The sequence below is a fragment of the Dermacentor variabilis genome, chromosome 6 (assembly GCF_050947875.1).
Source record: "Dermacentor variabilis isolate Ectoservices chromosome 6, ASM5094787v1, whole genome shotgun sequence".
In the NCBI taxonomy this organism is placed as follows: domain Eukaryota; kingdom Metazoa; phylum Arthropoda; class Arachnida; order Ixodida; family Ixodidae; genus Dermacentor; species Dermacentor variabilis.
In genome coordinates this window covers 160,682,850-160,708,369 of record NC_134573.1, presented here as the reverse complement: position 1 = coordinate 160,708,369, position 25,520 = coordinate 160,682,850, and the positions used below count along the sequence as shown (strand labels likewise).

The 25,520-nt window shown below is 41.2% G+C and overlaps 1 protein-coding gene across 1 annotated transcript in view; it reads right to left on the bottom strand.

Moving 5' to 3' along the window:
• The window catches only part of LOC142585598 (nucleolar pre-ribosomal-associated protein 1), a 68,430-nt gene that overhangs the window by 38,793 nt on the left and 4,117 nt on the right, over positions 1 to 25,520 (bottom strand). Inside the window, exons 4-15 of the mRNA XM_075696483.1 lie at positions 25,041 to 25,137; positions 23,190 to 23,272; positions 22,035 to 22,214; positions 20,972 to 21,093; positions 19,098 to 19,293; positions 15,886 to 16,020; positions 13,418 to 13,582; positions 12,804 to 12,891; positions 11,920 to 12,146; positions 11,465 to 11,563; positions 8,202 to 8,418; positions 7,049 to 7,112 (exon numbers count right to left, since the gene is read on the bottom strand). Of these exons, the coding sequence (XP_075552598.1) occupies positions 7,049 to 7,112; positions 8,202 to 8,418; positions 11,465 to 11,563; positions 11,920 to 12,146; positions 12,804 to 12,891; positions 13,418 to 13,582; positions 15,886 to 16,020; positions 19,098 to 19,293; positions 20,972 to 21,093; positions 22,035 to 22,214; positions 23,190 to 23,272; positions 25,041 to 25,137 (1,673 nt within the window). The remainder of the gene's footprint in view (positions 1 to 7,048; positions 7,113 to 8,201; positions 8,419 to 11,464; positions 11,564 to 11,919; positions 12,147 to 12,803; positions 12,892 to 13,417; positions 13,583 to 15,885; positions 16,021 to 19,097; positions 19,294 to 20,971; positions 21,094 to 22,034; positions 22,215 to 23,189; positions 23,273 to 25,040; positions 25,138 to 25,520) is intronic.

The window sequence follows — 25,520 nt, the reverse complement described above, 5'->3', positions numbered from 1 at the left end:
CAAGGAACGTGGCCATGATGCGTGCCCTCTCCTGTGGCGCACGAGGCAGGGGGGTGAGGCGAGAAAGGAGGAGTGTTCTTCTCCGGCGGCTACTATGGTGTCTCGATGTCCTCCTCGCCCGCTGCTCCATACAGAGTGGAGACAACTGCGGCTTCCACTACGGCGTTAGCCACGCGAACACCATAGTAGACACTCTGGCGGACACCGTAGGGATGTGTTGCCGGCACTCATGTGTCTTGAAAGTAATCTACGACGTGGCTAAAGTGCGCGTCTGCACACACCTCATCTTCAAAGAGATCTGGTATGTTTGCAGAGTGCGCATAGTGCCGGTAGCTTCGTATGCGCTGTGCTTTTGATGTTTCGTTCGCGCTGAAGCGTCAATTCACTTGCTGCTGCCACAATTCCTCACTCCAGAATTTTCACAGCGAGTTTCCATGCTCATTGAGCAAGATGTGTTCATTTTAACCTGTGCACGTGTGACACCCTGCTGGTTAATTTAGTTAAAACACGTTGACGGGCTACTTGGTTTGAATCCATGATAGAATGTGTAAGCGTGACTGAACAAGGACGTAGAAAGAAGCAGACACACAAAGACTAGCAGACACAAAGGCTGTCTCTGTGTGTCTGTTTCTTTCTACGTCCCCGTTGAGTCACGCTTACATATTCTATCATTGTTAATTTAATTAGTAAACGAATGTTTACAAGTTTATATGGCCGATAAAACTACTGTATCCTTACTTCGTACAGCTATCTACTAATTTGCTATAGCAATTGGTGCTTCGCGTTTCGGGCGGACCTGCAAAATTTTTATTTGGCTGGAAGTACTTTAGCAGTGTAGCCTGCTTCTCATTGGCAGTCGCGTGCTTAAACATGCAGTCCTCAACATAGTCTTAACAATCCACAACTGATAGGCCTGTACCCTCTATTGCTAAAACAGCTACAGCCTCAGTTGAAGTCGAGAGCAGGGCAACATCAGCACTTGCGAGATCAACCTCGGCAGTCTTCGCTTGGCCGCTACTGCTGCTGCGATCTCCACGTTCGTCAATCCATAGAGTTTCTCACTATAACACCTAGAGGGAAATCTGGCGCCACCGTCTATGGGAGTTTCTTAAGGGGGCACCGTGCCGTCGTGGGAATGACTACATATGTGTCTGCAAGGCTTGTGTTGGCTGGTGTTGTAAGAGGCTTCGTCTAAAACGTGGATATGGCTACACAAATAACGCGTTCTCAAAGTAAAATCTCCATAAAATGTTTCCATTCACGCATATTACATCTTTACTCACCTACGGTCCAAGCGAAGGAAAGCAAGAACAGACAACAAACTGTTTCAAATCGAGCGCGAACCTTGTCGTCTGTCTTCCAACTTTAGCGGCCCGCTGATACTTTTTACATAACATATAATCGTACACGCTATAACACGTTCTCATAGTTAAACAAAACATGTTTTTGCGTAATAATAAAACCAAAACAGCTTTTCACATGCTGTTTTAGTAGAAAATGAATCATTGGGACAGACGAAACAGTGCTTGCCAAGCGCGTCTTCAAGGTGCCCTGTCTCTCTGAGAATGATGCCAATCCGAAGTCACAATATACTGGCATTCCCATGCATACCACAGCGCAGCAGCGCCAGATTTTCCTCTAGGTAATGTAGTGAGAAACTCTATGCATCAATCGAAGCATTTTGAAACACTGTCAATCATAAAGTATTAAGTGGCATCTGCCAAGGCGCCTATGAGTGAGCCCACTGAGCATGCGCTATCATGCGTCATTGCGGCTGCAAACCGCCAGTCCTCCCAAAGCGCAGCAGGTGCAGAGCGTGGCACTGAGAAGTCAGTGCAGCAAATGCAGTACCATAGAGTACCATAGAAACCATAGAAACTTTATGTTATTAACTCATGTATTATATAAGCAATCCATCATCGACGTTGTCGAACTAGCCAAGCCGCTGCGTGCGTATGCCGCTATGTTCAAATGGTGCCCTCGGCGCGATCGATGTGTGCAGCTATAGTGCACAGCAGTCTGGAACACCCATCGTGCCACCGCTACCTTCAAGGGTGTTGCGGGAAAGCTCATCGCCTGTCAACAGAGCACACATTGTCTGGGGTGGCGGAATTCGATATATCCATTTTACGTCCGACCCCATTCGAAATAAAACATTAAAAATATGTTGCGATTTTTCAGGTGATATAGAAAGTGTTCGATACATGCAATAATTCGATATATCCGTGTTCAATATATAGAGGTTTGACTGTAATATATTTCAACACCTTATGTATGACTGTAAAAATCTGAAAATCTACAACAGAAAAATGACAGGAGTATTAATGGCATGTCTGAGCTTGTCCCTTGGTGGATACATGTTCTGTGTCAAGAAAATTGCTTATCTTTGTTTACACCCAGTTTGTATTGTTATGCCCTTTTTCAAACCAAAGTTTTAGCTAGTGCCTCTTAACCTCTGTTATGCAGTTCTCCCGTTTTGTTTTGTTTTTCTTTCCTCTTTTATGTTGTGTGTTTTTCTACTCCCTCAGATTCCTGACATGGAAGTGGCTTGCAGCTTTTCTTTATGACCACAGATTATTTTTTGTTTTTGTTTTGTTACTTTGTCGACAAGTGTTGATGCCTATGCTACGCTGTTCATGTTTGTTTGTTGTATAACCCCCTGAGTGTAACATGCCTAACATAGGGAGGAAGACCTTCATCAGACATTGTGCTTCTCGGCCTCCTACTTGGAGTGTATGCACTTCAAATAAGCAAAAAAAAATTTTAATTGTTTTTAAAAATTGAGGGTGTAACAAAGCAGCTTCTGCTCTCTCTCTCTCTCTCTTTCCTTTCTTTCTTTAGGCAATGCCACGAAGGTGTGCTGTGCCACAAAAGCAAGTGTGACAAAAGGGCTGGCAATGTTTTCCTCTAGGCAATGCTATGAAGGCATGCAAGGGGGGGAGTGCACACAGCACAAAAGCAGATGGGGCAAAGAGGCTTGTAACTTTCTTTTAATCTAGGATATCACATTCCTTTTCCTTTCGGAGAACGCATCCTATAGCCAGAGTTAATTGTTATAGCCAATTACGCGGCATGTGAGCATTGTAGTAAGCGGTTTATTTTACCATAGAACACATACAAAAGTTGGTGGTGCATCAGCTGCTAGTTGTTATATTCAATGTGGGTTTAAAAGTGGTATTGTTATAAGTAGGTTCGACTGTATTTCGCATACTCTGCAGGCAAACATAAAGTTTCATGCCTTCTTTGGTGCCTATCACACAGTATATGGTATAGTGCTGTTAAGCTTCAATGTTGCAATAATGATTAAGAATTCGAATAAATGAACGCTTAAAGGGGCCCTGAACCACCCCTCGGACTTGGTGAAACAACATAGTCCGCGGGTAGCATAAGCTGCTGTGAACATCTCAGACAAGTTTTGCTGTCATACACGGTGCATGGAGCTCGCAATCAAATCGCAATGTCACCTTTCTCTCAAAGACTCTCTTTTCAATGGAGCATTGTAGGCATGCCCCACTCCGTTGTCATAGAGAAAGAAATTCAAGAAAAGAGTACACTCGTGCGAAAACAGTATTAATGTCGACCGTTTGGTGCCGCGAGCATCGGAAAAAGAAAAGAATGTGAAATGAAGTTAACAGACATTGCTTTTTTTTATTCTTTCCCTGCAAAACTAAGAATATCTGCATATAAATTAGGTTATACTTTGCAACTTATCTTTTTGCATTACCTAGCTACAGGCCAATGACGCTCCAGGTGCACGCGCCATGCGGCAGACATGCCTCCGAAGCAAGCGAGGCCAGCTGCACATGTGAGAGTTGGCCTGTTCGGCGACCCGTCTGCTTGTTTTTCACTTTTTGTATTTAGCCTGGTTCGTTGAGCTCCCAACGTATTCTTGCTTTCTTTCAGCACTTCGACATGGCACCACTGCACTATTGGACAAGGGCAAGGTGAGAAATTTTGTTTGACCATCTGCGACGTATTTATGACACGGAACCTAGATTTGCAATGCAGTTAACGACAAACAGCTCAGCCGTCCTGTCACAGTTAATTTGAGTTACTGACTCTTATTGGGAGATGCCTGCGACACTTTCTGCGAGTCCCACATTATTGCAACTAATTCCGGTAGTTTTCGGGCGCATTCGCCAGGCCTGGTGTTACACAGTTAGCAAAAAATTATGCAGATCCCACACACTGTGGGAATCGATGTAAGCGAAGCTTCCCGTGCTGGATGCTTTGGTTGACGATAATTATTGGTGACGTTGATGGCTAAAGCTTAATTTCTTCAATGTTTAGTCTAACAGGAGAGTAGTGAGTTGATGTTAAACGTTACCTTGTGTACACCACTGCTGTTTGTCTGCGTAGTACACAGAACACACACATTGCTTGAGGCAATGTTGTGTGCCATATTTTATAACCTCTGATAGGGTTGAGCATTGTCATTGCCTCACATGGCACATCCCACCGTGGCAGAAGTAGGAAACTTGAATTAGATTATAGGGCTGTACATGCCAAAACCACACTCAGATTTTGAGACAAGCCATAGCGGCGGGCTCCGGATTAATTTTGACACTGTGATGTTCTTTAACGTGTCCCAAAATCTAAGTGCACGTGCATTTTCTATTTCAGCCCCATCGAAATACGGCTGCCGTGGTTGGGATTAAATCTGTGGCCTTGAGAAATGCTACAGCTGCAAGGCTACTGCGGCGGTCACAGAAGTGTTCATTTGACAGTTGACCACTTCCGTAGTGTCGCCTGGACCCTGCGGTGCACTTTAATTAATGCGGCTTTGCTTCTGCATGCCCTGCGTAGTTTGTCCACTTGACATATTTGCATGATGTTTATTTTTCAGAAATAGCAGCAACATACTCTACTATACCCTGAACTTAAGCGTATCCAGTTTCCCCGCAACCACTGTCGTATAGTGGCAGGGCATCCTTGCCTTCTCACATCAGCTTCCGCCCCTTCCTTTGTATGGGAACTGCCTCTTCTCCTCTCTCCTCTCTACAGTTCTATCTATGTCCCCTCTGTACTCGCACATTAGTAGAAAGGGAATTGCTGCAGTTTCTGCAATGCTTCTGAGGGGAGTCACGGATAATTACAGCTGTCAAGAGGCTAAATCGCAACACCCAGGGAGCTCCAGAGGGCATTGTGCACATTCAACGCGGTGCGGTTCAAACAAGTTCTTCGTGTCTCTTTTCTTCTCTGCCACGCTCCTTCCATGTATATACATGCTCTGAACCAGCCCCCGATGCGGTGTGCCGGACAGCAGCAGCCACAGCAGCAGCAGCAGCAGCAGCAGTAGGATAGTCGAAGGAAGAGGCAAAGAAAGCTTCACTTTAAAAGCAGTTTGGCCGCATGACACAGTTTCGCGTGTACGGAATCTTACTGGGACAAGTTGATGACGCTTTCTCTGACCCTGAGCATTACTGTAATTAATTTCATCAGAGTTTGGGATAATACTGAGGCACACTCGCCATGCCTGTCATGACGCAGCAAAAAGCAGCTCGGCCGTGGTGACAAAGTTAGTTTGGCATGTACTGAATCTTAGTGGGACAAGTTTGTGACGCTTTTTATGCCCCCGCATCAATATGCACCTTCTTTCAGTACTCAAGCTTGTCGAAAATGTGACAAGGAATTGCCAAGAGCGATAACAGGGGAGTGTTGCTTGCACCGGCAGAATGCACAAGAAATAACACCAAGGAGCTCAAACACCAGGAACTTGTAACTCGAAAATTCTGTCTACTGAACAACTGAAAACAAGCTTTCCACCCCTGCATTTGTCTTGAGTGCGAGTACAAGGAATTCTGCGAGCGTCTAGCATGGTCTGGTTGAGAGCCTGTGCTGTGGCCACCTCTGTGCACGCATAGCGCACTATCGCGTCGGTTGAAGCCGAATTCTTTTGGAAACGTGCAGTCGCCTGCATATTTGTGCTATTAAAGTGCAGGAAGTAAGGCCTGGGAATGGGGGAATGGTTGAAAATCGGACGTTTTCATGATATGTATGGTACTGTTTGGGATAAGCAGGGTATTTTGTACAACATGTAAGTAAAAGTAAATTGGTTTTGTTTGTAATGCTGCCCATTCACGACTTTCACACGTTTCACCTCTACGTGCATTATTCCTATAAGATGTTATAATACAAAATGACACATGCTTGTAATTTGCTTTTTCAGCTAACGTCTGGTAGAACTTCGTACAAGAACTACTGCTGCTTACCTGGTGCTATAACGTTGGATGAACGCACAAAAAGCTCGAAACAGGCATTCATATAGAGTAAAATAAACATTTCGCCATTTCACAAGGCATCTTGGGTTATTTTTTGTGAAATTGCACGTGGCACATATTTGATGGAGGCTTGTAAAGATTGTTCGGAGTCATCTTTAGTTAATAATAAAATGATTCCATGCCAAGACCACGTGTGTTTGGGCAGTAGAAGCGAAAAAAGAATGCTGTGCCAATCAGCACAGCCGGCGTAACGCGTTCCACCCAGCATTCGAAACACACACACCCAACACCGAAACCGGAAGTGTAATTCAGGTATTAATGTCGGCAACTTGGTGCGCTGCAGTCAATTCAGCCGGTGGGCTCTATGGGAGTGTCCCCTCTTGTTGAATCCTTTCTCTATGGCACCTTAGCTTTGACAGTGCAAGGCATTGAAGAAGAAATGGGAGCCCAGTGGAGGCCGTGTTTCATTGCCAATAACTCTGGTTCTGTGGAACGCATTAAAGTACTTTTCGCGGCAAGGTATTTCCGAAATAGCCTATTTTTCACTTCAAATACTTTTCTGCACTTTGATAAAAAGTGGTTGAGGGCCCCTCTAAAACCATGTCTGCAATGTTTTTCACAAAATATTCTGCAATAAAAAAATTGGCCATTTTTGGTCAGAATTCGGCATAAGAGCAAGGCACAAAGGGGTTAAAGACAATTTCACATGAATATTCTGAGATTAACAAATGCTGAATCAAACATTGCCAGTTGAGAAAAATACTGGCAATCTGCTCACCAAAGCAATCACAGCACATTTAATATAGTTTACTGAGAGAACTGCTCACCCAGCTTCAAAAGACTCCATTTCTTTGGTATTCTTAGTAGCAGCTTCGTTTTGCTTGAGTAAACCTATGAAAAAGAAGTTGTGCAAGCAGCTATAGAAAGTTTGATGTTTCCCAGATAATTTGATTAATGAAGTTTCATATATGTCAAAAAATCCTCTGAATAAAGTGGTAAACTCTTTTAAAAAAAGCACCAAACACAATAAGTTGTGCAACATGTGCATCTCTTTAGAACACACAATGTACCAAGCAGGACATGACATACATACATAATAAAGGTTCATCATGTCCCTACATGAAAAAATCTGCAAATAAGTTCAAACTTTATCTGCTATAAAACTACTCCAAAAGTAGCAGCTCAAGCACTAAGAACATCACTGAAAAAATTCAGTCTGCTCTATCATTTAAAAAAATTAAATTATGGGGTTTTACGTGCCAAAACCACTTTCTGATTATGAGGCACGCCGTAGTGGAGGACTCCAGAAATTTCGACCACCTGGGGTTCTTTAAGCACCTAAATCTAAGTACATGGGCGTTTTCGCATTTTGCCCCCATCGAAATGCAGCTGCTGTGGCCGGGATTCGATCCCGCGACCTCGTGCTGAGCAGCCCAACACTATAGCAAGTGAGAAACTACGGCGGGTGATCTATCATTCTTCAGTGATTGTCACTGTTCCTCATGTTTTTCAAGAGCTCGTTCAGTGATTAACATGGTGCGCCTTCATCTACTACTGTTTGCATTTGTACACTGTGAAATGTTGCTAAAGAAACAAACACAAAACAAGAACTCCAAATGTTAGCAGATGCAAGCTCTCCCAAAACTTCTTGACTAAAGTCACACTCTATCTGTAGGCAAGGTTTTGATGCAAGGATTCACCGAAACAGTTTGAATTATGTATTTGACCACTCTACTATGCCATGTATCAATCTAGATAAAGAAGAAAAAAAAGCGATGCCTACAGCCGCAAAGATATTGGGAATACAGTTAAAGATGTGTCTGCTACCAATAAATGTCAAAAAGCAGCCATACATAGGCAGAACTGATACAACACGGATATCTCAATGTTGAAATTTAGTGCTCGAACTCCCGTGAGTGGCTCTTAAAGCTGTAAGCAGTGCTAGAAAGCAAACTACGACAACAAATGCAGCATACTCACTCCAAAGGTCTATGGCAGACTGTCCACCACCTGTGGACGCCCCATCCATGACACAGCGCATGACTTTGGAGTTGAGGCGGTTAGAATCAGTGACAACCAGCTTGACAGCGGCCAGCAGCAGGTGGACCAAGTTCAAGTGTTGTACCCGCCTGAATTTCTCCATCCAGATGTCCACTTCCATGCTGTATCCCTCCAGGACATTCAGGTTGCAAAGCAGCTGGCAGAAGACACAGAGATATCTAAGCCTACCTAAATCTTTTATGACTGCTCACACAAGTAAACAATCACAATTTTGAGAGACACTTCACCTCAGGAGGTCCAGTCTAAATGCAAGGGAACAGACAAATAATTTTCGTTGGCCTCTACCAAACTGATTTTGATAAAGTTCGTGGTATTTAAAGAAAATAGTTAAAAGCTACCAAATGTTGGGAGCAAGTTTCATATTTAAGCTGTAGGCTTATGCCTCAGGAGTGAAGGAGAAAGACAGCAGACCCGAATCAACGCCGGCAAAGAACCACGAACCGTGGCTTGTGTGCCATGACTGGCGCCGTCTTTTTGTTTTTTGTTTTTTCCTCGTGCGGGCACGCACCATCCGGGTTCTAGGTGCCGCCCAAGGGAGGGCGCTAGAAAGTCATCAATTTTATCTTTAAAAATTTTTGAAAAACGATAAAACAAAAAAATTTGACACACAGAGCTTACCAACTCTAACTAAGAAATCAAAAACAAGTAGTATATTCTAATTCACTAAACTGCATTTGTTGAGACATTTTAATGCAGAAAAAAATCAATGTATTATGCCCCACCCTCAAGTATACCACTAATGTACAAGTAGGGCTTTTGCAACACCTTCGTAAACATTGTAACAATTTCATGTAAGCATTTGCCAGCTTCAGATGAGCTAACAAGCGTGGTTTGCACAAATGTGACTTTCGTTTTTGGCACAGAGTTACGAAAATGTAAACTCTGTGCTTCAATTTTCTTCAGAATTACCCATTTTGAGAAAGTTCTGTAAGATCTACGAGGGGGCCATAAATAAAAATCCTGCTCCCGACATTCGGTAGATTATAGCTTTCACTCTTAAATGCAACAAATTTCGTTTAAATTGATTCAGCAGTTGTGTAATGAGAAATATTCTGCATTTCACAAATATTTGAATAAAGGAATTGGAGTTGGCCCCAAGCTAAAGCCTCCTTAAAGGGCAGCTGAACACTTTTTAAAAAGAAGTGAACTTTCAGCGAATTATTACAATTTTTTACCCCCTGAATACGAAAATCATTGTTTAACAGGCCAGAAATTACCGCTGCTCGCTTTATTTAGCAAAAACAAGCCACAGCGTCTGTGGGAGACGCCGTGCGTCTCTTGACGGGCTCTGATGGCGAAGACGATTGTGACGTTATCTTAGGTATCAACGGGGTGCGTGATTCGAATAGAGCGCTCACGTGACACCTGTATTGACGTCATCCTCGCGCCCCCTTTGTTACCGCTGCACTTAGCGCGCGAGGGGGGGAGGAGCTTCACTGAAAATTTAAACGGCGATTGCAGCGCTGCTACGTGTACAATCGAGGAAATAACTTCAGGAGTTGAATTATACTGTGGCAGCCTCCGAAACCATGGTAACTCTTCCAGTTCTAAAAACTCTTCAGCTTCCCTTTAAGGGCCGCTGGAGCAGCTGGTAGAATTAAGCTGAGTAGCATAAACAGTTTAAAGGGACACTAGAGGAAAATATTAAATATGATTAGGTCAAGCTAGATCAATAAATATCTCTTTGTTGCACAGAAAATTGCCGTAGACGATCCTGCTGCTGCTGCTTAATTTTGAACTGCCCACACCAAAATGGATGAGTTGACGTAATACCCGCATGACCTCCCTCTATGTCGCTCTCTGTGAATATGCCAGTGCTGAACTCACATGAAAGGTACCATAGTCCACAACAGGCAGCCCCACTCCTATTTCCCATTTTCATTCTTTTCTTGATAACAGAAGTTATACTCTCACTATTAATAAAGAATTTGTTATTACAGAAGCCTAATCTTTCAATCTAGTCTCATTTAATATTTTCCTTTAGTGGACCTTTAGGTCAGTATCTAAAAATCACAGCCCCTTGTATAAGTTGGAATTGCATCACTGAGTGTATGTGCTGAATGGCAGAGTCATAATGACCCAACTGGCCAAAGCCAGAAAAGTGCTGTATATAAACATTGAAATCTTTTTGTGGCCTGTAGGTAGGTTGTCTACAGCTTTCCTTGGTCATATGGGCAGAACTAAATCAGCCAAAAAGGAATGTAATGATTGTGGATGCAAGATTGTTCACCAAATGTAAAGTAATCGCTCTGCATAGATTACACACGGGAGCTTACTGAGGCACAAGCCACTTTATCAGAATGATGAAGTGAAAGCACAGACTCTATATCACTGCTTGGAAAAGAAACTGATTTCGCGAACACGGGTGACCCTTGGCTATTGCCATTACATCTCATTCACTCTCAATAGTAAAAAGCCTTTTAGTTTCCTTACTGTCAGAAAGAAATGCTTCTGGGCAAAAATGCTCTGAGAAACATCGGGATTTGGGACCCCGATCAAGCCTACATTATCTCTAACATCAAATACTTTCAGAGCCGTGCTGTTCATTTTATTTTTTCAGACTACTCATCCTATACAAGCGTCTCAGAACTAAAGAAAACCTGCCGAACTGGAAGACCTATCGTGTTGCCGTCAACTTGCTTGTTTTAACACTTTTCCATAAGATTTATCACCATCCCTCCCTTCACGACGATTTCTTTCAGTCACCCCATGCCACCTTTCAATGACATGTTCATTCTTTCAAAATTAAACACGTAAAGCGCCATTCATCCTGTCATGCCAGCTCATTCGATCCTCGCACGATCATTCAGTGGAACAATTTACCATCGCACATCGGCACAGAAATTGACACAAAAAAATTTCCATGATTTACTTCGCTGTTATAGAAATGTGTAATAATATTTTGTTCATTCTTTTCTTCACCCTTTCCTTTTGTATTATGCTTTATGTTTTAATTGCTGTTTTTCATTATTGCTCTATGTATTGTTGCTTTTTTTAATATGTACAGCGTTATTACTTATTGTATGCCCCGCCTCCCTTTGTAATACCCTACCCGTGAGGGCCTTTAGGGGTAACATGAATAAATAAATAAAAACATACAAGATGGAGCACATGCTACCACAGAAGCTTGTAAATCATTTCAGTCTGCAATACAACAAATGCCTAATGTATCATTGCCTTACCTTTGAAATGAGTGATGCTGCAGATTTTCCAATGACACCCTCTTTACGACGTGCAAATAGCTCGAGGAGGTGGCAGAATGGCGACTTTTGTTCCCCATCCTGCAAAATGCAGATTATTCACATGGCAATGTCAATAGTGATGCTCTCAGAGTCATAGCCAGGCCGAAAAAAAAAAACATCAAAGCTATGATAAAGAGCAAAGCATATAGTACATGAGAAGACCAAACAGGTTTGGCTTCATGCCATTGTGTCATTTGAATGTAACACGCACTCTCCAGGCATGCAGGCCCACATGAACATGGATGCTCTTGCACTCTTGCGGTGTTACATGCACCCTTCCACATTTGAAGAATGATGGCATGCACTTTTATATGAGGTCACGTCAGAAAAATAAACACAAAAATAAATAAAAGAAGAAACGTGCAGAACGCATCTAAGTGCAGAAAGCTGCTTACAGTGGTCATGAGGGCTTCAGATGCTGGGCAAGCTTCAAGGACAAGGCCGATGGCCCTGAGTTGCAGGCACTGGTCTTCAGTTTGGGAATCAAGTGCATCCGTCTCAACACCAGCAAGCTTAGAGAGCACTTTCCAGTCGTAGTCGGCATGAAAGTCTCGGGAGAACAGTCTATACAAGTCCAGCAGATCCAGAATGCTTGTGCAGTATGCAGTATAGTCAGACAGGGCTGCAAGAAACCAAAAGCACACATCTTTCTAATGGCCACCATAGCCTTTTACAGCTTCGGCGAAATTTTTCTAAGAAACTACGCGGTTCGTACTGTCTTTAAATGGTTCCCTTGTTAAGGTATCAAGGAAAAACGTAGCCTCAAACATAAGCATTTTCATTTCGCAACCAATACACGATGTGAACAAGACTTCTTGATATGAAAGCAGGAAGTGAATAGCGTACCAGGACTGAGAATAAGACATAAATTGTCTGCAAATTTTTTTTACAGCTAAGTGAAATAACAAACTCTTCATGCAGCCACACATACTTTCAGAAGAGAGAGAGAGAGAAAAAAAAAAGAACCATCACACCACTGCAGCCTAGCTGTCTGTGTCCTGATGCTATAACCCTTGAAAAGTAGGTACCAGTGAATGGCACGAGTGCTACAGCACAATAACTGGGTGGCATTTTGCTTGTTCATTAATTTTGTAAGAATGCGTCTGTATATATATATATGGGCACGCTGCTTTTGAAACTAAACATTGTTTGAAGCCAGTGCTCTGTGGTTTTCAATGCCTGTCTCCTTCATTCTTATGGGCACTGTTCAAGTCAAACCACCAACAAGACTAAATTGTAAAGCTGTGAATATACATAAAACATTGCAACAAAATCTCACATGGGCCCGCAGTCTCTGGTTCTTTTGATGTCGCTCTTTTCACCACTTTGCAGTATTCCTTGACGAGGCCTGCTGTGGGAGGCACGTTCTGAGAAAGAGAAGGGAAATTGACAGGCCAGGCACGCATATATACATCACAATGTTCCTTTGTCGAGCATTTCTGCAGTCATTTACTTCATGGTAAGCCTAGTGACCCCACTGCGCTAAATTAATTACTGCAGTTACGTGCATAACAAACACATTCGCGTAATCAACGCACCTTCAAATTAGTCACGAAAAATCTGAATTTTTTGCCTAACGTAATGTACGCATGCCAAACTTTGCTAACAGTACAGTCCCACGATTGAGTGGCCGTGCTGTAGTTTTTTGAAAAGACTACAATCTTTGACTCTCACACATGTGTTAAAGCAAGTGCACTTACTGCTTAACCCATCCTTTCCCCCAGTCCCGGCACAAAGCCACCTCACAGATTTGAAAGAGAAGAAAAAGCAACCGGCTGTCTGCAACACACGTCATTTAAGCTGATGTATTCAAAATTCAAAATGCATCGCAATGGTTGGCCACTTTTGCTAGCACAATCCACAGTGATCGAATGGAAGGCACCTGACACTCACCTTCCAGACGTCCTGGCACAGAAGCCTGGGTAGTTTAGCCCTCATTACTGTGCTCACAGGTGACTTGGCATCCGCAACATGGTCAAGAGCCCCTTGGACTTTTCGAAGTGATGCAGCCAGAAAGCGCATGTGTGCCAGCTGCAGCTGGATGTCATTCTCCTCTTTCTACGAACAAACAAATCATTGTAAGCTGTCTCAAACTTGTGCAGTAAGAGATTTATACATCACGAAGTAATCAGCACAAATTGAATAAGTGAATTGAATAAGAAGCAGACAACATGGGCAATGCACTCTCAAATGAATGGTTTATTGCAACAAACATCAATAAGTAAACTGAAAAGATTACACAAGGGAGTTTCCCAAATGAAGTACCGTACTATTGTTAAGAATTCTACTTGCATAGTTAAGAACTCTGCATAGAGTACATTACGCGACAGGCTGCTGGCATCTCGGAGGCACATGTAGACCAGCAGTGCAAAGATGAAATTATTTTTCTGTCTTTTGGAGATCGCAGACATATACAGTTAAACCTCGATATAATGAAGTAGGTAAAATATTTGCTTCGTTATACTGAAATTTCATTGTATTAAAATTCGACCTTTTATGCAAATAAGTCCAGACGCTGATCGATTTTGCTTACACGAAAAGGGGCTGCAGAATTTTAGGAACTGTCAGGCAATAGAAAAAAGCAAATTTGAATGATAAAACAATCGATTTTGATGAATTTGCGAGTCAGCAACAAATGATATGGTTTCATGCCACGTCAACGATATCTTCACATCGGCGGTACGAATTAAGCGATGCCAGCCCCGCTTTTGCACGCACTCCACCCTCGTGACTGATGACGTCGCCCGTACTGGGACAATGCTATCATGAAAAGTGCCAGCAGTGGGGAGCGAGTGCTTCGTCTGCCTGTCGCTCCAATGAGTCACCGAAACTCGAGATTACACAATCTCCAATACTAAATGCACTGGAAGACAGCTTACGTGATGCCATGCCATCTAGGCATGCCCAGTCTTTGCACGCACAGCAGATTACCTCTAAAGCAGGGTGCGCGGCTATGTGCTAAAGCAGGGTGCGCGCTTAGCCGCGCTTACAGTGAGGTGCAGCCACGGCCGGGACGCACGCCAACATACTCCTCACGCACGCTTGATCGCGTTACTGTGAGCTGGCTCCCTTCCCCCTCTTTCCCTTTGCTCACGCAGGAAGGCATCACTTGTGAAGCCACCATTTTTCTTGTCTCAATCTCACACACTTTCACTTGAACCTAAAGCACAAAGTGCGCGGGGGCGTGATAGGATCTTGTTGCACTTGAACTTTATATGGAACATTATGCGGCTCCACTTTAGTGGTCGCTCTTGTCATGCTGTGCACAATTTGAGAGGTGCATTTGCAAGAACCCGCTTGTACTTCAATCATTTGACCATCTCTCTCCGCTGAAGTTTTCATTCATTATATCGGCATTTCTTTACTGCGGAAGCAAAATTTCATTATGTACAAACACTCTTCACATACAAACACACTTCGTCATATTGAGGTTCTAGTTACATGGTGTTTAGGGACAAGAGGTTATGAAAAGTTGAATACTTAGTTCTGTCGAGAACTTCGTTATATTGAAGTTCGTCATATCGAGGTTTAACTGTATGTTTTTCATTTCTCTAACTCAAAATTAGCAATTATGTATTACTGAGAACGCTCTCGTGATCACGAAATCAGCCAATGGCATTGGTGGGCCCAGCTGCTTACGAAGATGCAGCATGATGACATTGTGGAAGTGAAAGCAAGCAATTTTTTTATTTTAACACAAGATTGCAAATTCCCTGCAGCATACAGCATAGTAGTATTTGGTCCACATGTTCACAGCAGCCTCTACGACAGATCGTCAACATTTTCTTACTATGTTAAAAAAATGTTTCAGGGCAACTTTAACAAGAGTGGCTGTATTGGCTGGACATGTTCTCTCAAAATTTATGGAGTGTGCAGCAAGCCATGCTCGCTGCCAGATCTGAGAAGCCATACATTATGAATATTTACTTGTGCGAGAGATGACGCCACAACCTAAATTTTATAGTAATCATTGTCACTTGCAGAAAAGCAAAGTGCAGTCGGTGATGTGCAAATATGGATGCAGCATTGGATACCGTTGGCAGTTGCTTTGCATTAGGTTAACTTGTATTTTGTAAACTTTTACATCTAGGTATTGTCACAGCTATTTGCATTTGCATTAGTTCTCTGGTGGTTTCCACTATTCTAATAGACAAGCATTTTTACATTTTAGATCGCTTGGGTCAAATTTTGTACATTGTTTCAAATCTGTAAAGAGGTGCTCTCTGTGGCTATCAGAATAGCCAAAGCCACCAATATGTTGGCCCTATGGCCATACATTTGGACTGACAATTCTTTTAAAGTCACGTTATATTCATGCAAGATGGTTTGTTTTTTTCTTTGTTATACTTGTCAGGGATTACCTGCACACTTTGAGCTTCGGTGACACCTCTGGCAAGACTCAGAAGAGAAAAATACAAAACAAGCCTGCAGACTTTCTCTGGGACGTTTTCAGCCACTGCCCACACTGTAGAATCCAGGTCCTGAACTTCCACAATCTGCATATAGCAAAATGAAATGTGCACACAATTTTAGCCATGGGAGTTACTTCTGGCATTGAATTCACAGCTTCCATAGTGACATGAATGGGAAAAGGAGGGGAAAGCCTCAGCGGCAATGAAGCGCCACTTTTTTGTTCACAGATTCTCCAATATAAAATGAATTTGAAAAACTATAGCCAAAAATTTGAGCGGAGGCACCACTTCGCACTGAAGACTTTTAACAAATTCTGTAATGAGCATTTTAAGACCTTTTAAAACAGACGCTATGGCCAATACAAATTTATGCTTGACCAAAAGTATTACAAAATTTCATAATTCTTGAAAAAAAAAATGGACTACTTGTCCCTCAACCCTAATTTGTGAACAAGAAAGCATCAGTGAGATATGTCAATTATTATATGTCTTGTAGCACATCTAAGTCCTTTTTCTGCAATAGGAACTTACTAAGGTTGTAGGGGCATGCGACAGTAACTTTTCATATCAAGTTGAATACAAATTGAATAGTGGCAAAAGCAAATAAAATCAAACTGAATGCCAAATATTTTTCAGATAGCTTTCAAATTATGAACAGCGTTTTTTACCATTAATAGTCAACTTCTGTTAATTCTACCCTGGTGGAACCAACGAAATTCATCAAATTATCTGGCAGGTCGAATTAGACAAGATAAAGAAAACACCAAATCACACCACTGATTATTTGCCAGTATTTACTCCATTCTGACACACCTCTGAGTCAAATGGGTGCTCACTTGCTGTGTCAAAAGCAGGAAACTAATATATAAATGACATTAACACTCCTAAACCAAATATACATCTAACAAGCACCCAATATTTTAACAAGAAAAATGGGTACGGGTTTAATATGTATGTTGCCCTAAGGCAGCAAGTTTCCTAAAATCAGCTTCACCGCACGGTCTGTAGAAGTCGGATTCGCCGCCGTACATCCATGTTATGCAGTAAAGCATACAAACGCTGCGAAAACAATTTTCGTTCCGTATCCAATTGCACAGTGCAGGTAATTTTCGGTCAAAGTGTCTTGGAAAAGAAAGCACGCTAGTGTCAGGCAAATACCATAATCAGACATTGTGAGATATAGTTATTACTTGAAAACCTTGCTAGGGCAGGTCAAGAATAGGAGTGTTCGACAGGAGGTGACATTTATTCAATGCATTCACTGTCCCTAAGCTCCACCAAGACAGGCGCTGCCACTAAAGGGGTCACTACTGAAGTCACCATAGGGTTCAGGCGTGTAGTTACTGTTCAAATCATCCGGTGAAGGCCAATTTTAGTATTGAAATAATGAAAGTTTAGGCCCATAGAAATGCATGAGCGTCATCCTGAACCTTATGTCTGAATCAAATTAACAGAAGCATACTGTACATAGATGTAAGCACTTTTTCAGCTTAAAAAGACCACATTATTGGAATCGCGCACTTATAGCACCTTGTGGCAGATTTGTGGTGATGGAATCTGCCACTGATAGCTCGCATGTGTCACACATGAGTCGTGCGTGCAAAGGAAAGCCACTGCTCGACCCTGACAGCGAAAGTAAGAGTGAAAGTGATGCACTAGAGTTTTGTTCCTCGAGCGAAGAGGATGATGATAGTCTTCTCATTGCTTCTTCTACCAAAAATTATGATTCGAAAAGCAGACAACATTGTCTTGGCTCAACAGTGGTGCAGCTTTTTTGCTCTTAAGACATGAAGCAAACAGGTTTAAAAAATCTTTAGAAGGGTTTTCAATGGAGTAAATATTGAAAATAAGTCATAGAAGTAAAACGCAAAATAAGGTCACTTTTGATCAAAATAATAAAACACTTCAAGGGTTAACCGGAGCCAAATTGACTGACAGAAGTCCACTGTTTAGTAAAACAATGTTACACCCCAGTCTTTACTACAATAGCAAGTACCATTATAAGGTTTATCAAAGGCTTGAATGGAGCTTTATAGATGTTACTTCAAATGATGACTCCCCCCTTTATGATGTAATACCCTGCAAAGGGTCCTTAAGGATCGAATAGGCGGTGGCAGTGGTGGTGATGGTGACAAACAAACAGGATTAGTTGGGTGAAATCTGCTTGATTTTTGCTTCAGTCTGACAATCATTCGTGCTGAGCTGGCAATGTGAGGTATTCAAAATCTATTCAAAAGATATCCACATGAGTGAATAGTGACTATTTGGTATCAGAACCGCATTGAATATGTTGTTACTCAAAAGTTTCAAATATTTTCACACCCTTAAAATGTTGACAGTTTCACCACACTTCAAATGAAATGCATTCTGTGTTCTAATAGTCAACCATAAACTTCACTCTGCCAGCTGTTTGCCAAAATTTATGACATCATAGAAAAATGCATCGAAATTTCAGGTGATCATGGCACAAGTTCTTTAATCTGACATTTTCTACATCAAACAGCTAGTGTTAGCTAGGGTATGTATTTATGAGGGCAGTTTAACCGAAGGATGACAGGAAAGATAACCATAATATTGCTTTTGTTGAACATCCCGTCAATCCCTCTCTCTGAGCAGCAAAGTCACATGCTGCTATCTAGAAGGTACACAATCAAAGGCTTTAATAGCTAATCCTCGTGAAGCCATGTGAGCACCCCTTGTCACCGTAAACAAAAAAAAAACAGATCAACACTGAGGAAGCTTTATGGGGCCATATCAGATGATGTATCAACATCAAGTGGTGGCCCCCCTCCCTTATAGCCAGGATGTGTAACACTCCATTGTGTGAACACACTTTAACCTCTTTGCCAGAAGTGCAATCCAACAAACTAGCTTAAAATAATAGTGTTTTCCCAATAGTGTCTATTAATGATATCCTAATGTAGGGCTAGTTCTCATATGTCGACAGCAGGAGCATGATTTTAGGTGTTCAGCAAGAATGCATTGCAACCATTTTGTAAATGATTTATCTCTTTTTTTTGCTGGCATCCCCTGAGTGTTGTGTCATTCTACATGTCTTGAAAATTTGTCAGGCATTCATCTGCTTTTACGTCAAGCCCCTCGATAGCTGTTTGTGAAGGTACCATAGTTACTGCATGAGGTCGGGTCAGCCTTCGCCTTACCCTAGTGTAAAGGCTGATGAGCTTCTGGGCAGTAGCGGCAGTGGCGTACATCAGGACGGGCTGCCAGCCGTGCAGGTAGTGACCAATCTGGTCAGGTGCCACCTTCAACACTTCCACAACAAAGGAGCAGCACCGATCGTGATCGTACGGATGCTCCATGGTCAGCAGAGTGGAAGTGATCACAAAGTTCAGGTTCCTGCACCAAAAATAAAGACATTACGGGTTAGGGTGACATCAACAGAGCAACAATGTGTCCCTCACTGTGAATCAGACCTAGACAAAACGTATGTCAGTTCAAGTTGCCCAAAGTCTGAATTAAAAGAACACAAAGTGCTTGCAATATTTTCCTTATGAATTTTGGTAAAACTGCCAACTATTTAGGTATTTAAACGTGCTGTTCTTTTATTGTTACAAATATATTGTTTTGATATTACATGTATGTGACAACACACAAAAGAAATTTCTTCGTTCAACTAACAGCAGTCCGACATGACATATGCATTCTTTGTTTCAAGGCAAGCTATTTTCAGCATCTAGGTAGTGTGAAAATAGTGAGGTACCGAAATCATCTAATACAGTCACAGCTAAATGCTACAAAAACACATGAACCAAGGTGTTAGCCTGCTTTAAGTATCAAAACAAATAATTTTCAAGGAACTTTGCCTTGAATCTGTTGAATCAGTTCTCAATAATGATCAGCACATGTTCTCCAATAGGGAGACCTACTACTAATCCTCTAAAACTGATGAGTCCCATTCTATTGAACCCTCAGTAAACGACTGAGAAAGCATCACAGCGATATGTTCTGCTTCCATTTCAGGCACAGCAAAGAAGCTTGATACTTTGCTGTGCCTGAAGATGAAGAAGAATATGAATGGGCACTGTCACATATACAATACACAAGTTAAAGCAACTATACAAAGACACAAGAGGAAGCTTTAGCTCGGCTGCTCCTATCTAAAACATGTAAAAGGAGAATTCGTTTTTCTCGGCAACTACTGCACCAAATTTGACGAGGTTTGTTGCATCTAAAAGAAAAACTTAAAATCTAGTGACTGTTCATTTCGAATTCTTGATTTAGGTAGACAATCTTTTATTAAATATTGGCAAAAATCACAAATTTTCAGTAGTAAACAAAACTAACAAGTTTACAACTCTGTAACTCAGCAATGAAAAACGATACCACAATTCTGGGAACTGCTTCTAATAGTACATCTAAAGCAGACAAAATGGATATGTTACACATGAATCTCACAACATTTGGTAATATGAAAATACAGCTTTTGCAGACCCCTTGTACACAAGGTAATGAATTCACGTAAGCTATAAATTGACGTATAGAATTTGTCCGCTTTGAATGATCTAATGTATGCCATTTACAGAACCGCGATATCTGTTCTTGATGCAGAGCTATTAATTTGTAAACTTTCTGCTTCTATTTTTTTCAAACTTTTGAATTTTTGAAAATTCTTTTAACGAAATTCAAGCCCTAAATCAAAATTCCGCTTCCAATAGTCACTAGAATTTAAACTTTCTCTCTCAAATGCAACAAAATTCATTAAAATCAGTCCAGGGGTTATCTTATGAAAACATCCTTGCATTTTACATGTATTTGAATAGGCCGCATCGGAGTTGGGCCCGAGCTAAAGCTTCCTCTTAAAAGAAGAATTTCCACAGTTGGCGTATTCTTCTGTTATATGTTGTTAGCAGCATACTTAACACCAAAAAAATCTTATTAAATACATTTTAGAGAGAAAAGATTTCTAGTACTACCTAACAACAACAGAGCTAACTGAAATACAATTGTTTTAAAAAGTCTCAAATTAAACATTAACAATCAAAAGAGGAGAGCACGTCACAACTTTTTTACTTACTGCCTTGACAGTCCCAGTTTAGGATCTCGGAACAGTACGCCATATTTGTGCGAGCAACAGACGGCAGTCAGGAAGTTGTAGGCGGTGCTCCGGACCAGCTCCACATCTTCCTTAGATGCTTCCTAAACAGAAAGATTTAAATGAAATGCACAATATGCTCAGTGGAGTCACATGAAATACACTACAATTTTTAAACAGAGGCAGAATACAAAACCATCCTGACATACCACAGCTGGTAGTTTTTACTTGTTCCAAAGCTAAAATACAAGTTGGCCAAGTTCCAATGCTATTAATTTTAGCCTCTTCTGACAAGCGTTCTGACTGCTAGCATAAATTGTTTAAATTTGTATAACTTGGTGAAAAGATAGTACAGATGCCAACAGAAAGAATTCTAGTAAAAAGCATGAATATTAAAGCCATTTCTAGCCTGTCTCACAATTAGAGGCAGTTATTTGAGACAATGCATTGTCAGTATCTGGGTATTGATCATGCAATTTTCTGATGCAGTGCAAGAAATTAAGCCCTTTTTGAACGCCGGCTCACTATTCAAGCTTGAATATTTAACTAGAAGATATCTTAAATTTACATTATTTTGTTTGCAAAGTTTCCCAGTTCAAAGCACTGAGTTTTTGTTTGTTTGTTACAAAAGGCATCACAACTTTGGTTGAGAGTGACACGTGTACTTTACAGAGGATCACATAGTCATGCTTTAACATATAAAATTATAAAGAAACACAAATGTGCTTCCTACTGCTATACTGGCTCCAAAATACTGTTATGATGCAACAAAAAGTGGCGCCAGTCAGAAGAAGACGATTTGACACGTAAAGGTGGAATAGGTCTCAATAGCCATCTTGTTCATGCATTGTTGTCTCTCTTGTACATATTGTAAATACAGCTTTATATGTGACTTCTGCAACGTAACAATATCACAACGAAAGCCTCCAATCTAGCCGAGTTTCATGCCAAAGTAAAAAAAAATAATAATCATAATGCTTGAAAAAGCAGTAAGTGCAGCCAAGAATACATATTTACCCAAACACAGAGTCAGAACACCACTTACTACTACTGCTTCGGGATCTTCTTTTTCTGTTTCCCGGATAGCCTTGTACTTGTTCCACTTGCCGTGGAGCGTCCATGGCTTCGGCCCTTCCCAGCTCAGCAGATGAGTGACGTACTTCATAGACTTGTCGTTCAGCATCTTCAACTTGATAGTCTTGGTGAAGGACGTGTTCTCTACAACCTTTCAAAGAAATGTGAAGCGTAAGACTGTTAGGTGCATTTTCTTGGAAATGGACTGCAAATGAGAAATTCTGTTCAAACAGGAAGTTAAAGTCTGCACAATGGACTGGCTTCTGTTCAGAAAACTGAAAGTCTGTTGGTGGTTTACTGGAGACCGGTGTAACGATTTTCAGCTCTGCCGTTAGTGGCAAACGACAGGTGCCCAAGTGGCTTGCAACCCAGGTGTACAAGATCATAACAATACAATAAGCATTTACACACATACAACTTTGCGAACTATACTAGTCTTGACCATCTATGCAATATGTGAACATTCACAATGTCCTTAACCTCAAGTTAATTATGACAAGTGCGACTCACCTTGAATAACTGAGAATATGTTAAATCTATGACAAGGGTTGCTCAGTGATTGAAGATCCCCAATTGAGCAGGCACTGCTCACAACTACGGTGGCATGATAGGTAGCCACAAATGCAAAAAAGGTGTTTTCCATTACCATACAGATACACAATGTGAATCTTATGGGTTGGTGCAGACCATTCAAGTTTCGTCTAATGATGCAGAGACACACACAAAGTAAACTCAACTGATGCTACCCTATATCAACTATTATCAGCCTAACAAAAACATTTCTTCATACTGCTGTGCATATAAAACATACATATGGACGACAGCATCCCCATTTGTGTAACAAAGTGAGCACTGCATGGACATTCAGAAAATACACACATTATCGAAGCCAGTAGTGGTGCTACCCATAGAAATGCCAAGTCTAATCAGGGATACACCGAACAATACACATATCTCCCTCGGACACAAGAACTCATACATATGATTCACCATTATTTCACTCCTGTACGTCCTAAAATAATTTCTCTTTCTTCACATTTCTGCATAGCACGAAAGGAACAGCACACTATGCACAGCATGAATCTCTGCCATGGAGGCACGAGTTAAAAGAATTCAGCTCACTTACCTTAGTCTGAAACGTCGACAGAAAGCTGCATATGAATGATGCACGGTCATACTCAAGACCAGGAAATATGCTGTTTATCAGTCCTGCAATTCAAAATTTGCAATGAAGGAGATAGACAGCAATAGAACACAATAGGCTAATGCACTTTTGCTGAATGCATCGGCCACTGTGTTATGCATCTGCTCTACATTTTCAGTGATGTGCCATTGTGTTTGTGGGTCCCAAATTGCACTCATGAGCGTCACTTCTATGCCCACATGGGCAAGAGAGACAGACTCTCTGCCACAGAAGCCAACAGAACTAGAATGTTGTGCTTATACCTTTATTTAAAAGCAGTTGCTACGGTATACCTGACAACATATCACCATCATCCTGAATTGCCGAACACTGTACAGCTACACAGACATATAAAGCTACAAACACAGCAATGCAAGACATATCAACAAAATTTAACAAATGTTAGTATAGTGACAGGACAATTGTTTGGGTCCAACAAACAAGGTGTTGAGCTTGCAGAAATAGTGATTATGAGACACTGCATACTAGATTAGTCTTACATTTCATCGCAGCATGTACCATAACTTTTTCAACACATTGACTACCTTTACTCTACGTTCAGCCCACACATAGTCTATATATTTTCCCACACTTCTTGCACAATGACAACATTAATGTCATTTATACTGACAATACCATTAATGGAGCAACACTGACTGCCATAGCCCACATTAGTCTTATATGTAACTATGTATTTCTCCATACTTACTTCCCCATGGAAATATTAACACTGTTCAATTCATTAAACATAAACACTGCTCTGTAAAATATTTACGAGCTTGCAATTGATTGCAAGCTAACAATAGTAGTTACAGCACATATTGTAATGCTACTGCTAAGTTTCGATAGGATTGTATGTCTGCATTTTGTAATGTACTTAAGCAATGCACAGAATTACTCCTTTCTTATTTTTCTGTCAATGAACCTTTACCTTAGGTTTTTTTCCTTTTAATCAGCGTTATTAGCAGTCATCACTGCAACACAATCCACTTTAAACTACATAAATACAAAAAATTCCATCAGAGATAATATTTTTCTATCTAGGCCAAGTTCATACGCATTAACTACATGTAGAAGAGAGAAAACATTGCTGTCACAGTATATTAGCGTATGTTGAATATCAAGTGATTGCAGCGCATCATCAGCATAACTTGAAACATGACAAGGAAGCAATCAATCGGGACACCTGCTACATGTGATTACATGGAAGTGCATGATGTAATCTCTCTGTAGCCAGTTTCTAAGTATGGAGCAGTTCCAAGGGTACATTTTGGAGCCTGAATAAGGCCACAATTACAAATGCCGGTGAAAGTGGAAATGGCACAATGCATTGTACTTTTTGGATTGTTTACATCCTAAAGCTACTGTAAGGCCTGTAATGCGCCTACCTACACATATCGTGTCTCAATAAAGCACCGGTGTGATTGTGGGTAGGTGTGCAGACTAGACTTGGACATGGAAAGCAAAAAGAAGAGTTCTTTCGCTGCTCAGGTGAAGTCAACGCGCTATTAGTTGCAATCATGTCTTACCTGCTAGCCGAAACCTGCACAGTACTTTTTATGCACCTCATATATTTTGTAAAACATATCAGTTACAAGATATATCTTATAAACATATTAGTCGCTATACATTCAACCTTCGTTCGGCCTTTGCGTCACACTTCCTTAGCTCTTTAATCTCATATATATGTGTTTGTATATGAAGTGCATTAAAATGATGATGATGCTGATGATCTTAAAAATAAATAAAATAAATAAATAAAATAGCTTTGAAGCCAGAAGTTGTGCTTCTCACCTTTGGCCTGAAGGACCTGGCGTGCCACTGAGTTGCTTCCAACGACAAGGACCGACATGAGGAAAAAAACTGCACACGTTCGCACATCTTCAGGATCCTATTCAGAAGGAAATGAGGAAAGTGCAGTCACACATATATGCGCAGAAAAACAAAACTGGCATGTTTGTCCCACAACGGTGATATTCTTATACAGAAGAATAAAAGTGTATTCATAGACAAATTTGCACAGTAAATTTAGTCAGGGTTGTTGAGTAAACCACACGCACCTCAACTTTAAATAAGACAAACCCCACACGTGAACCCTACACATGCATAAATTATGGCAAGTTTAAATTGGCACAGCTGCCCTTGCAAATATACTGAGCAGAAGAGAAAGCTCATCTGTAGATTCACTGGAGCTGAAGCATTATGTGCAGAAAGTTCTTAATTAAAAAGTAAATCACTGTACTAAGGCCTTCTTTGTTGTTGTTGTTGTTGTTG